This window comes from Eurosta solidaginis, chromosome 4 (genome assembly GCF_040869045.1).
Source record: "Eurosta solidaginis isolate ZX-2024a chromosome 4, ASM4086904v1, whole genome shotgun sequence".
NCBI lineage: Eukaryota > Metazoa > Arthropoda > Insecta > Diptera > Tephritidae > Eurosta > Eurosta solidaginis.
In genome coordinates, this window is record NC_090322.1 from 270970461 (window position 1) to 270983576 (window position 13116).

General features: G+C 39.4%; 1 protein-coding gene across 2 annotated transcripts in view; it reads right to left on the reverse strand.

Annotated features, from left to right (window-relative positions):
- The window catches only part of LOC137251478 (uncharacterized), a 78468-nt gene that overhangs the window by 242 nt on the left and 65110 nt on the right, over positions 1-13116 (reverse strand). The window contains exons 5-13 of one of the 2 annotated variants that reach the window (XM_067786140.1): positions 10044-10140; positions 9565-9965; positions 8987-9501; positions 8411-8914; positions 5613-5714; positions 1964-2164; positions 1754-1903; positions 1071-1678; positions 15-771 (exon numbers count right to left, since the gene is read on the reverse strand). In XM_067786140.1, the coding sequence (XP_067642241.1) occupies positions 15-771; positions 1071-1678; positions 1754-1903; positions 1964-2164; positions 5613-5714; positions 8411-8914; positions 8987-9501; positions 9565-9965; positions 10044-10140 (3335 nt within the window). Of the gene's footprint in view, positions 1-14; positions 772-1070; positions 1679-1753; positions 1904-1963; positions 2165-5612; positions 5718-8410; positions 8915-8986; positions 9502-9564; positions 9966-10043; positions 10141-13116 lie in introns of both variants that reach the window. The other variant, XM_067786139.1, reaches the window with a different exon arrangement.

Below are 13116 nucleotides of genomic sequence, written 5' to 3' on the forward strand. Positions count from 1 at the left end.
CTTCCATAACTTACTCATCCTCCCACGGACACACGGCATTACGATCAGCCTCGGTTGTCTTGCTATCGCCAACGCTATCAGCTGCACCGCCCGCCGAAGTGCTCGCTTTTTCTTTTTCTTCTGCGACAAGTATTTTCTTGCCATCCGCACTACGCTTCTTTCGTCGCTTCTTCACCTCTTCCATTGCGACTGATGGTGGTGTTTCATCTATAGCACTTGCGCGGTTCACTTCTGCTGGCTCAATAGTTTGTGTAGGTGTTTTTGCTGGTTCTGCTTCTTCCTGTATTGATTCTTCTGTATCTTCACATGGCTCATCATCCACCGTATCGATATCCATTTCGGCAAGTGGTGCCATTGATGGCGCTGGCGTTGGCGCTGGTGGTATATAACCGACTTGCGAATCTGAATCAAGAATATCATAATCATATTCTTCCTTTCCATCAGCCACAAAATGTAAACCCTCTTGATATTCATCAGTGGTTGGTGATAACTCTTCTTGAGTGTCTTGTGCTTCTTGCGCTGCTGCTATTTCAGCTTCCACACGCAATTGTTCCTCTTCCTCCATAGGTCCAATTGGTGGTGGTGGTGGCGGTATCGTTGAGGCGATAAGAGGCAGTGCATCCGTAGACATGACTGTATGCAATTTGGAGATATTATCGTCACTAGCATTGCTAGTGGCTGATGGTACTAATCGTGTGACTTTAAAAGTATGTGGCACGGCTTTTTCTCGATTTGGTGAGGAGGTTCGTAGAATTTCGGCACAGGGTGCGGCTATAAAATTATAAAGGTTTAGTTAAGTATTTGATAACCATTTTTCAAGTTATTTTTGCGTTACATAAACGGCTCTAGTAGACTTTGTTTTCCCCGAGCTTCAGCTTTCATGTATTTAAGTATTTCTCCCCCTCCCCTTTTTCTTCCCACCCTCTCTTCTATCAGTCTTACTCACCGATCTCCTTTTCCTTTCCTTATTTTCTTAATTTCCATCTCCCACTCCCACCTCTTCTACTACTTCAATTCCCAATAAAAATCTTAATCCCACGCCCACTGATAAATATGCATTAAATAAATACCTGGTTTTTCATTAACTGCCTCTTCTTCAACTTGTATTGTGGGTGTAGACAAACGCGAGCTCGCCACTTCCTTCAAGTCATAATTCTCAATCAGTTCTATTTGCACCTCTTGTACATCCACCTCTACCTCAGTTTCCGAAATAATTATACTACCATTGTCGCTATTACCACTACCTCCGCTTCCTTCTGCACCACATATCAGATCGCTTTGCGGACTCTCACATGATATTACCTCAACCGTGTGCTGGTAAGTATTATCATCTGATGGTGGTGGTGTAATTTTGGTAATGGGTGGCGGTGTTGGAGTTGGTGGTGATAAAGCCGACATTTCAGATGCTAATGATTCACTATTGCGTTGCGATAACGCCAGTCTATTGAGCTCTTCCTCAATTTCCGCATCTGACATAGAGGGTGGATCTTTCGTAATGGTACTACTAAACGCAGGTGCCGTGGCCATTGTAGCAATACTTTTGGTAATTCGCGGTGGTGGAGTTGGTGTTCGAAGCGTATGGTCCACAACATTTTGGCTGCCCACCGTGGGTGATGGGCTTGTCGATGTCTTCTCTGAGACAGATGTATGACCGAAATGGTATTCCGTTAGGCGATTACTGCGAACAAAGAGGAAAAAGTTTACCGAAAAATTTAAGTGAATATATCTTAATTATACAATAAAGAATACTTACCTTGGCGTGAAGGACATAGAAGCTCTGCGCTGCTCGGTAAAGTTGGGTATAAGACGTTTACTTGTCTCACCACTATCCACAGTGTTCTGATGGCGTATGCCCAAATTTCGCTGCATACGATCCGAAACGTCGGAGATATCCGAAGAGGTGCTGTAAGGTACAGATTTAGATGTTGAATTACTTCATTATATTTAGCATACTTAAAAGTACCTGGTAAGACGGTGTGTAGTGGATTTGGTTACAGTGCTTCCAGTCGCCGTTGGTTCGTTTTCTTGCTCCCACGGACAAACCGACAGTTTGATTTGAGAAGCCTTTAGTGGCTCATCTGGTATATCCCAAGGGCATACCGCACTACTGGACGACTCTATAGTGGTTTCAAGTCGATACGCTTTTGGCTTTGGAGCCTCTCTGCTGAGTATTTGAAAACACATTTAAGTTATTTTTCGAATTTTACCATTTTATATACAGAAACATTTTTACAACAATTAAAGTGCCTTAGCTTAGCAAAGCAACAAAAACACAAAAATACCAAAGGCAAGAACACAAATTTAGGATTTATATCAAAAATGAGAATTACTGCAGGGCAAAGTTTCATAGAGTCATATTTTCAGAGAGGTTCTTTACACTGATTCCAAAGAGATCAACTTAACCTTACAACACACATTTATGAAATATGGAGGAAGGTAGTACTATAAAGTTGTTTATTTGACTTTAAATTAGTACGAGCAAAACAAAAATATAAAAAATAGTTAATGTAATGATATGTGCAATATGAAGTAAATGAGTGATATAGGAAAGGCTCCTCAAAAGACTTTTATATTAACGAAACACGCCAACTAGAAAATATCCGTGGTTTGTTAAGTTTTATACAGTGGCGTTTACGTCAATGACAAACGCTTTTCTTTGACAAAGGAAGTGCCGGGTAACCGGTAGGTGTTTGAATAAAAATATATGATCTTAGAATTGTCTAAGAAGTTAGGTTGATTTATATTGAGACAACTTGCCGTCATCTTATATCATATGTTACTATGAGACGAACCAGATTTTGCGTTTGGTCATCAGCTGTGCCATTTTTACAAAAAACAAACTTTAGTGGGATTTTACCTAATAAATCTTGCCAAAGTATGACCCTGTCGCTAAATCTACAAAGCAAACTTACAGACAGGTTAGTTAGGTTAAAAGACATGGCCGAAAACTACTTCACCAAATCGACAGTTAGGCCATGGATGTTCCCATTATAATGTTCTTGAGCGGTCTTCAGCGCTTGTTGTACCAGTTGCTATCGACTGAATCATGAGATGAAGTCATAAAATTTACATATCGCCTCTCGATTTCGAGTATAAAAAAAAAAACGCGGCTGCCTCTGGAAACTTATAGATCCCAAATAATGATAGGACTCAGTTACAAAAAAAACTCAAATTTAAGTTTAACATGTGTACGACACTCCTCTTATTTATCGTGTATTATGATTATTTGTTATTTTTCAAACGACCGCCGTGTTGGGTAGGTAGCGTGCTCTGCCTACCACACCGAAGATCCTGGGTTCAGGCCCCGGACAAAACTACATCAAAAATTTTAGAAAGAAGTTTTTTCAATTAGAAGGAAAATTTTCTAAGCATGGTCGCCCTCGGCGGAGTTTCTGAAGCACTCTGACTGCCTTACAGTTGCCGTTCGGAGTAGGCATAAAACAAGTAGGTCCCATCCCACCAATTTGTAGGAAAAAATAAGAGGAGCATGACAGAAATTGGAAAAGAAGCTCGACGTTAAATCTCTTCTGAGGTTAACGCGCCTTCCATTTATTTATTTATATTTTTTTTAACAAATGAATTTGAATACCTGATCAATAGAAAGAGAGTCTTTATCATGTTCTACACACAAACTATCGTGTATACATCCCGATGTCCCAATCCGTTGATTGCTTGGGTCATAACTTGGATGGTTACTTGTTATTTAGTTATGAGTCGAAATTTCTATACATCTCAACAATTTTATCCTACTATTTTTTGTCCAAGATCAATATTGAATAAAAAAAATGCCATGTCAGTATAAGCTTTACTTGTATATTTGTATGTTTGTACTTATGTATGAAACTCTTCCATATTAAATAAAAACAAGTAAGGAAGGTTAAGTTCGGGTGTAACCGAACATTACATACTCAGTTGAGAGCTATGGTGACAACATAAGGGAAAATAACCATGTAGGAAAATGAACCGAGGGAAACCCTGGAATGTGTTTGTATGACATGTGTATCAAATGAAAGGCATTAAAGAGTATTTTATGAGGGAGTGGGCCATAGTTCTATAGGTGGACGCCATTTAGGGATATCGCCATAAAGGTGGACCAGGGGTGACTCTAGAATATGTTTGTACAATATGGGTATCAAAAACAAAGGTGCTAATGTGTATTTTAAAAGGGAGTAATCCTTAGTTCCATAAGTGGACGCCGTTTCGAGATATCGCCATATAGGTGGACCAGGGGTGACTCTAGAATGTGTTTGTACGATATTGGTATCAAATTAATGGTATTAATGAGAGTTTTAAAAGGGAGTGGTGGTAGTTGTATATGTGAAGGCGTTTTCCAGATATCGACCAAAATGTGGACCAGGGTGACCCAGAACATCATCTGTTGGAGACCGCTAATTTATTTATATATGTAATACCTGCAAAGATTTCAAGGTTTTTTTATTTCGCCCTGCAGAACTTTTTCATTTTCTTCTACTTAATATGGTAGGTGTCACAACCATTTTACAAAGTTTTTTCCAAAGTTATATTTCGCGTCAATAAACCAATCCAATTACCATGTTTCATCCCTTTTTTCGTATTTGGTATAGAATTATGGCATTTTTTTCATTTTTCGTAATTTTCGATATCGAAAAAGTGGGCGTGGTCATAGACGGATTTCGTTCATTTTTTAAACCAAGATAAAGTGCGTTCAGATAAGTACGTGAACTAAGTTCATTAAAGATATGTCGATGTTTGCGCAAGTTATCGTGTTAACGGCCATGCGGAAGGACAGACGGACGACCGTGTATAAAAACTGGGCGTGCCTTCAACCGATTTCGCCCATTTTTACAGAAAACAGTTAACGTCATAAAATCTATGCCCCTACCAAATTTCAAAAGGATTGGTAAATTTTTATTCGACTTATGGCATTAAAAGTATCCTAGACAAATTAAACGAAAAAGGGCGGAGCCACGCCCAATTTTACTAACTTTCAATTCTACGTCATAAATTCAACTCACCTACCAAATTTCATCGCTTTATCTGTCTTTGGTAATGAATTATTGCACTTTTTCGGTTTTTCGAAATTTTCGATATCGAAAAAGTGGGCGTGGTTATAGTCCGATATCGTTCATTTTAAATAGCGATCTGAGATTAGTGCTCAGGAACCTAAATACCAAATTTCATCAAGATACCTTAAAATTTACTCAAGTTATCGTGTTAACGGACAGACGGACGGACGGACGGACGGACGGACATGGCTCAATCAAATTTTTTTTCGATACTGATGATTTTGATATATGGAATTCTATATCTATCTCGATTCCTTTATACCTGTACAACCAACCGTTATGCAATCAAACTTAATATACTCTGCGAGCTCTGCTCAACTGAGTATAATAATTATATGTTACGTTTACACAAAGGTACGCGTATTTTCAGTTGGTAGAATAGGTTTGCGTGTAATTGGTTGACTCTTAACAAAACGGCTAACTTATTCTAATTATACGTAAACGCCACTGTATGTATGTATAAGTAGAGCAACAGCAACATCAGATTTGAAAGCAAGAGATAGATAGTTCAGAAATTTTAGAAAAGTTTTTTTTTTATTCTGAAATTAAAATGAAATAACAGCTTACTGATGAGAGTGTACGCTACTCTCGTGACAAGTGATTGGCTCAGCTTCTATTGCAATATCGATGACCTGTAGTTGTGGCATATCTCCCCTGTAAATGGACTCACTACTGTGATGATGCAATTGAATTGTGTTCAAAACAAAAGTTTATGCATGAAAATATGAAAAAAGAAATTTCAATTTAAGAATTTAATTAAGAATGTGCAACCAATAAAAAATTATTTTAAAAAGCGGCACGAATTCAATATTTTACTTTAAGACAATATTTTAGTAGTCGAGCTAGTAACCCGAAGCCTTATGCAAGCCCCCAGACCAGCATTTAGAATGGACTAGAGCAAAAACAAGAACGGAGAAAACTTTTGACAAACCGGTCAGCTCCGTAAACCAAATTTGGTAGTGTTCCAATAGAAAAAGCTAGCTTCAGATTGCGCAGAGGTTAGCAAAACACAACAGCATAAACTGTCTCACAACTGAGGCAAAAGTCCAAGATGTAATCGAAAAAGAGATTGGAAAAGCATATACCGCGTCCTACTGCATAAGATAATAATCCATATCGATTGGATGCTGGCAGTGTCTTTGCTTTGGCTATGGTTGTAAGGATCCACACAGAAATTACGCCTGTTGCAATTATGAAGAAAACAGTAACAAAGTACCGCCACTGAGAGCCTGTTACCTTGGTAGCTCGCAGAAGCTCGGTTATGCCTTTGGATATAAAGCATGCGGCACAACATTGTAAAGGACAAACTGTCATGCCGGAACTATAACTTTTATGCAGGAGTAGGCTTTTTTATATCATCATTTGATCGTTGGCCACAGATCCAAACTAAAAATCATCAGCAAACTTTATAGAGCCCTACCTGACTGGCATATGAACAACACCCGCACTGCCACGCTCTTAAAAACGGACGCTAACTCCAATGTTATGAACTGTATAGCCGGCTAAGGCTACATCCTTGTTACAGCAGTTAATATGACAATAGTCATTTGGTACGTTTTCCCTTACATTACCTATCAAATTTTCAGGCTCACACGCTAGGGCTTATTGATAATGATCTAAGAGATCGACGCGGTACACGTTCATATATCAGCCGTCAAATGAGGAATGCCTCAGAATAGCAGAAGATAAAGTTAGCCTTTGAGATGCCAGATAAGCACGGTCTTGCCGTACTTAAGATACACGATTCCCGAAATAAGCTGTGTTGTAGAAAGCCTGCGGCCAAACGCTGCCAGAGGGAGAGTTTTGTAGGACCTCACTTTGCGTGGAACATAATCAAGACCCTTGAGCGCAAGCATTCATTAAAGATAGGCATGCTACCCAAGTAGACGCAACATTGACTCAATCCAGTAAGAAGGACTTAAAGCAAACCTGTTTATCGAGAAACGTATAAATTCTCCAAAGCCTTGCGGATTACCTGTAGATGCTATAGGACTCGCTGCATATAATGATTTAATTGCAGATATACTGCAAATGGTTCGAATAGAAAATTTTCCCACTAAAAGCAATACCTCGGCATAAATGGAAGATGAAGCAGGACTCTCTTACAGGCAGTATGGTTTATGGAAAGGGTTCATCACAAGAGCTGTCCTAGGGAAAGTGATCGACGTAGTCAGACGTGACATCTCGCAAGACGTCAAAAATGCTTTAAATTGAGCAGGTCTGAAGACATAATTGAGGGATAATCTTGAACATGGACGATCTTGAACATCGGCTGGATACCTTGATACTTGAGAGACCGACATCTAAAGTACAAAATGACTCACAGTCAAAAAAAAATTCAGATAATAGGCGGAGCAGTCAGTGTTCGAGCCTAAGTTCCAAATTTTGTAGTTTTACGTACGGCATGTGCAGGTCGAAGGCACTTTTCTCAACGCTGTCGCAGATAATGTGGTTGGCCGAAACTGCCAGCTGGCAGGGTTTAAACTAAACCAAGGCATGCAGTATAAATGTATGGATGGCTTATCATAATCTTTTGATTGTAACAGCAAGAAAGGCAATCGTTATACTCACACAGAGTTTGATCCCCACTACCTTTAGTATGACAGTTGAATAAAAACATACAGCTCAACGAAAGACAGCTCACTTTCTCGAAGCACAGGTGCAAGGAAGCTGCTCACGTTACCCACGGATTCTCTGCTCTATTTATAAACAATTTAGGTGGATGCACAAAACATGGGAAGTACAGAACCGCTCTTAGCTTGGTCGAAATGTTCTCACAAAACATCTCTTGGTAGTTGCGAGAACTAAGCAGATGTGTCTTCGCCTTGAAAATAAAAAAAAATTTGCGCAACGGAACCGAAGCAAATAGGGATGCTGTTGATATATAGGCACGAGAAAACGGCATCAATGCCAGCAAGAGTGATGGAGAAACAGAACTGAAAAGGTTGAAGCCACTACATAAAGATTTCGAAAGGTGGAAACCCCAAACTGCCTATGTGCAAATATAGATTTTATGCGCCACAACTTCCTCCAATGCGAACACTTCGCTTAACAATGTAAGACTGTGGAAGTGACATCACTGAGTGTCATCAATAATGTAACCAGCAGTATTAATGGAGGGAATACGGTCCGCAAATACGTCAGGCACGTACTTCTTGCCAATCCATACTAAGGCTGCCTTATCCGCAATCTGGAAAATAGGCATGGAACTCGCACATCCATTCTCAAAATAAGCCTAAAGGCTAAACGACTGCTTATATATTTGATATTGCCTTTTAATTAAAAAATAATAAAACCTAACCAAATTACATATTAAAGCATGCTTAAACTAAATTAGCAAGAAAAAAGTTTTACAAGCAACTCACCTGTATGGCATCTCACTCAAGTTACTTTGCGAGTGCGAATGTGGAACTTTTGATGTGATGTCCTTGTTCACCCCAATCACAGCCAGCTCATGCGCCGAACCAGTCAGACTGCGATCGCTACCACGTCGACGTGCTAAACTGCCAGGCGGAGGAGCTGGCATCATTGAACCACTAACGCAGCTGGTATTCTTTGATGCTACTGAATCGCCAAGATTAGGTTGGCTGGATAGAGCTGTAGTCATTTTCTTTTTAGCACCACTTACACCACCAAAATTAAAGAATCGTTTTTTGTGCGATGGCTGTATACCTGTCTCCAATAGACGTTTATAGTGATCGGAGCGTATAAAACGTGGATAGCAGTCCTTCTTCAACAACAACATATATATGTGCTCTGAAGCTGAATCGAATGTGAAACGAGATGGATGTTTAAGACCTTTTAAAACGCTTTCCATAGTTTTTCCGTCAATGTTAATTTCGCATGGCGCACCTGGCTTCAAAAACTCTCTGCGAAATGAGATAAAAGAAGCTTGCCGTATACAGAAACTCAACAATCAAAACAAATCATGAAGTACTCACTCGTAAATTTCGTTGACTTTTCGTGGAACCTGAGAATGTGCTGAACGTCGCAGACGATTTACGGCTATCCAAAAGCGTATATTCTCATGTGAGTATTCTTTTTCCAGAAAGTTAGTAAACTCTTGCAAACCAGTTGGATCTGAAACTAGTTCCTCTATGGAAATGGCCCAACGTTTGACGCGCTTTTCGGTTGGAATATCAACGTAGGTGTTGTTCAATTGCCAAAAGGTGACGTCTTCTGACACCCATGGATTCGACGGCAGTACAGGTTGCAGGAAGAAGTCATACTCGATGAAAATCTCAGAGTAGGCCACGAGTGATTCACAAGCTTGTGACATCTTCATGCGTGTGCGATTAAGCGATTTACGAAGATAGTCCACTTCACGCTGAACATCTTCGATAGTCTTCTTTTTATTGGGTTTAGCGCCTAGACGATCACGCGACGGTATGGGGCATGGTTCGAGTGGTGTGAATTGACCAGGCGGTGGACGGTGTACACGCCAGTATGCGCGTTCCTATATAATGAAATGAAAGGAAATTCAAAAATTTAAGATAAAAGCGAGTTCGAGGTAACTTACTTGTGAGTCGCCAACAATTTTATCACCCTTTTTACGCTCCTTCGCTAACCGCACCTGCTCTTCTGCTTGCATAGAAATAAAATCCCATTTACCTTTCAAATTCTTATGCAATGACGCCAAAGCTTCAGCTTCGTAATCTTCCAAGGCGTGACGTTGTTTGTTGCGCAACGAACGCTTGGCCAAGTAAATGGCGTACTCAACATTGTCGGGCGCCTTATGCTGCCATGGCCAGTAGTAGGGCGTTTGAAAACGATAAAGTGAGGAATCGTCTTTTACAGTCAGTGATTTCGTGTCATTGACGGGGAAAAAGTATCCATGCAGGCAAAGTTGGTTGGCGATATTCAGCGCCTCAGATTCTTCAATCAATAGTCGATCCATTAGCCACTCAATAAGATCGTAGCCTGGCGAAAAAGTTTATAAATGATAAAATTTAGTTAGGAAATTTTAAAAGGTAGAAGATAAATACAAAACCACCTTACCCATGAAAGCATATGGAATGGAAGTCAGAAATATTTTCTGTTCGCGCACCGGCACTTTATTTTCAGGGCCTTGCATTTGACGCACTAGGGCCTCCATCTGTAGAGAAAGAAGAGAGGAAAGGAGATAAAACAACAGCAGTAAAAAAGCGTTTTATAAATAAAAATGTATGACATGGCCCAAGTACCCTTTATTCTAAAAGCTGGTAAGAGCTCTCGTGCATCTCTTCCGGGCTTCAGACAAATCAGTGTCACATCGGCAGAATGGCTAATGCAAATGTGGCTAAGCCGAAAGAGCCTTTTATTCGATTTGAAAACAAAAAAATAACTCTGGATGGCTTAAGAGGCGAGGGACACTGGTTAAATTCACTAAAAAATGTCTGTGTATCATAACTGGCCAACGGTGTGAAGTGGAGAGATTAGAGAGAAGATTGTGCATAGGTGCACCATAAGGGGCTATTTGGCTTGTTTATGGGTTTTCCAGTATATGAGATGGGCAGAATCGTGTGGATTTGCTACAAGCTTTAGTGAGACGAAACAAGTTGGTGAGCACGTATAGGATACCTACCTACCGGTAAGCAAGGTGCGGTTTTTCATCTCAACTTTGTTGTCTTCGAAATTAATTTTAGAAGATAAGACTAGGAAATCCTTGGTTGGCCTGCGCTGCTGAAGCAGTACCATCGCCCAGAATTTGGACCTCTCATCAAGGGTGGCGCACGGGGTTTACGAAGAGAAAGTTATATTGGTGACCGTATGTGGTGCTGGTCTATATTATAATACTGGAAATGACGAGCCTTACCATAATGTTAGTGTATGTATATCGAACAGAGCTGATTGGAATCAGAGGCGCTCTGAGATGCGACCCGGGCTTTTACCAGAAACTAGGATCCTTATATTCGGTTAGTCCAACATTCTATCTAAGTTTTTCTCACCCCCAGCCAGGGCTGACTTTTTTGCTTTGTTGGTGTTTTTGTCCATAGACCTGCAAGTTCTAGCTACCCGATCACTGCAGTGTCTTTTAAGTGGAAGTCGCTCAAGGCTGCGGTCAATGAATATATTCCAATGATACTATGGCTAGAAAATCGAAAAACTACTTTCCAAAAAAAGCTACAATCAAGGCTCCGAATGGCAACAGTAGTGCGATTGAGGGCGGTTTGAGAGCGCCAGACTTAACACGTGATTGTTTTGAAATATTTTATTTTTCGAAATAATTTAGCATCGCAATATGCGACTGTCGCGAAAATCTCTTTACCTATGTGGGTAAAAATAAATCGAGTGTAATGGTCTGAACGGAAGTCGGATCGGTATTTTAACCTACAGATGGGCCTCGAGTTATCTAAGCAAACGCCCAAACATTTCAAATAAAGACTTATATATGAAATTAGTTTATCTGCGGAAGAAACGTATTGGTTAATGTTTAGTATTCATTGTAAAACTAGGATACACTAGCATCACAAAACAGATGTAACTCCTATCGCTGATAGTTTGCTTAAAAAATTGTTTTTGTACCGATGTATAACAATGGGAATGTCAGATTTACCATGTATATATACGTATGTATGTATTCATAAATATTTCCCACCAAAGCCTTCTTTGTCTTTTGACGTCTAAAGACATATTCAGCCCGGTTCTGAATTCCGACTCGGAATGAAAAGTAAAACGACATTGATTTCGACTCGGTTTCTATTTGGTGTTCTCAATTCCGATTGTAAAAAATCGATTCGAAGTCGATTTCGAATCGTTTTCATTCCGATTCGGTAACCAGTTTAATCAGCTGTTTTTGTTTATGTGTTTTGGTTTAAGTATCATAAAATTTTATTTTAATTAAAAAATGCCTGCAGATATGGTTTTTGATGCGCAGACGCAAGAATACGTGCTATTGTGCGTGCGAATCGTAAAAATGCGCTGGATCGGAATTCAGAACAGGTCGACTTCATTTCGATCAGCATCGATTTGTTTGCCTAATAGATTTCCTGATAGAAGTTTTTAAAGAAAGATTTATTATGCCAATTTAACTCAAATTTAAACAAAAAATACACACAACTCTTCCAAATAAAATGAAGAATTTAAAAAAAATTATTTGAAAGACAAATATCGCAACATTTGTGTATAATCTGCCAATTAATTTTCATTCCGACTGCTCAGAGGCAATACTTTTCAAACCGATAATTTTTGGTCGGAATCGAAATTGAGAACACCAATCCATTTCGATTCCGAAAAAATTGATCGGAATCGGAATCCAGAACAGGCCTGATTATTAGTGCGTTATATGAAATCAGTCTATGGCAGTTTAAAATAATGCTCCTCGAATCATTAAGAATATATTCAGTTGTTAGTGCAGTGCAAACGTTTACTAAACGCAATGCCTTAGAACTACCCAAGTGAGAACAAAGGGATTATAATGGCAAATTTAGCGGTGTAATAGTACAAAAACAAAAGCTTTTACGTTAAAATTTAAATTTTGTGCAACATCAGACAACTGCGCGAGTGCCTATTCTTAATATCCGAAGTACCCTTGCACTATACATATTGCCATTCGGAACGCTACAATTTAGGTACTTTTCGTATCTTCTCATATATTTCTGTTTTTTAGGAAAATAGCGCCACACCATTATCGTCGGAATAACAAACAAATTGTTTTGACTTCTCGAAAAGCTAAAGTGTCTGTCCGATATTTATCTTGTTGTAGTTCGTTTTGCATTTCTCTGGTACATATGAAATTCACAACCTGCAGCACAAGCATTGGCGAGGGTGATGACATTGTACTGCGCGCAAAACTACTCAAAAATCAAATTAATTAAGTTTCAAAGATATTTTCAATTCTCAAAAAGCGTCAATAAAAGTACTGGTTATGGCAACCGATTACAATCACATACATACAAACAAAAATAAAGGCCAAATGTAAAGCCTGTAAGTTTTGTCTAGTTGGTATGTAATCAGATTGATTTAGTCGTCGTCGTCGTCGTCGCTGATTGTTGTATTTGTCTTTGTCATTGCGGCTTAGAAGCTCAACCCAAATTTTTCAATAAGCTGTCAACATCAACATCAATGTCATTGGGAGGAACTAATTTGCGAA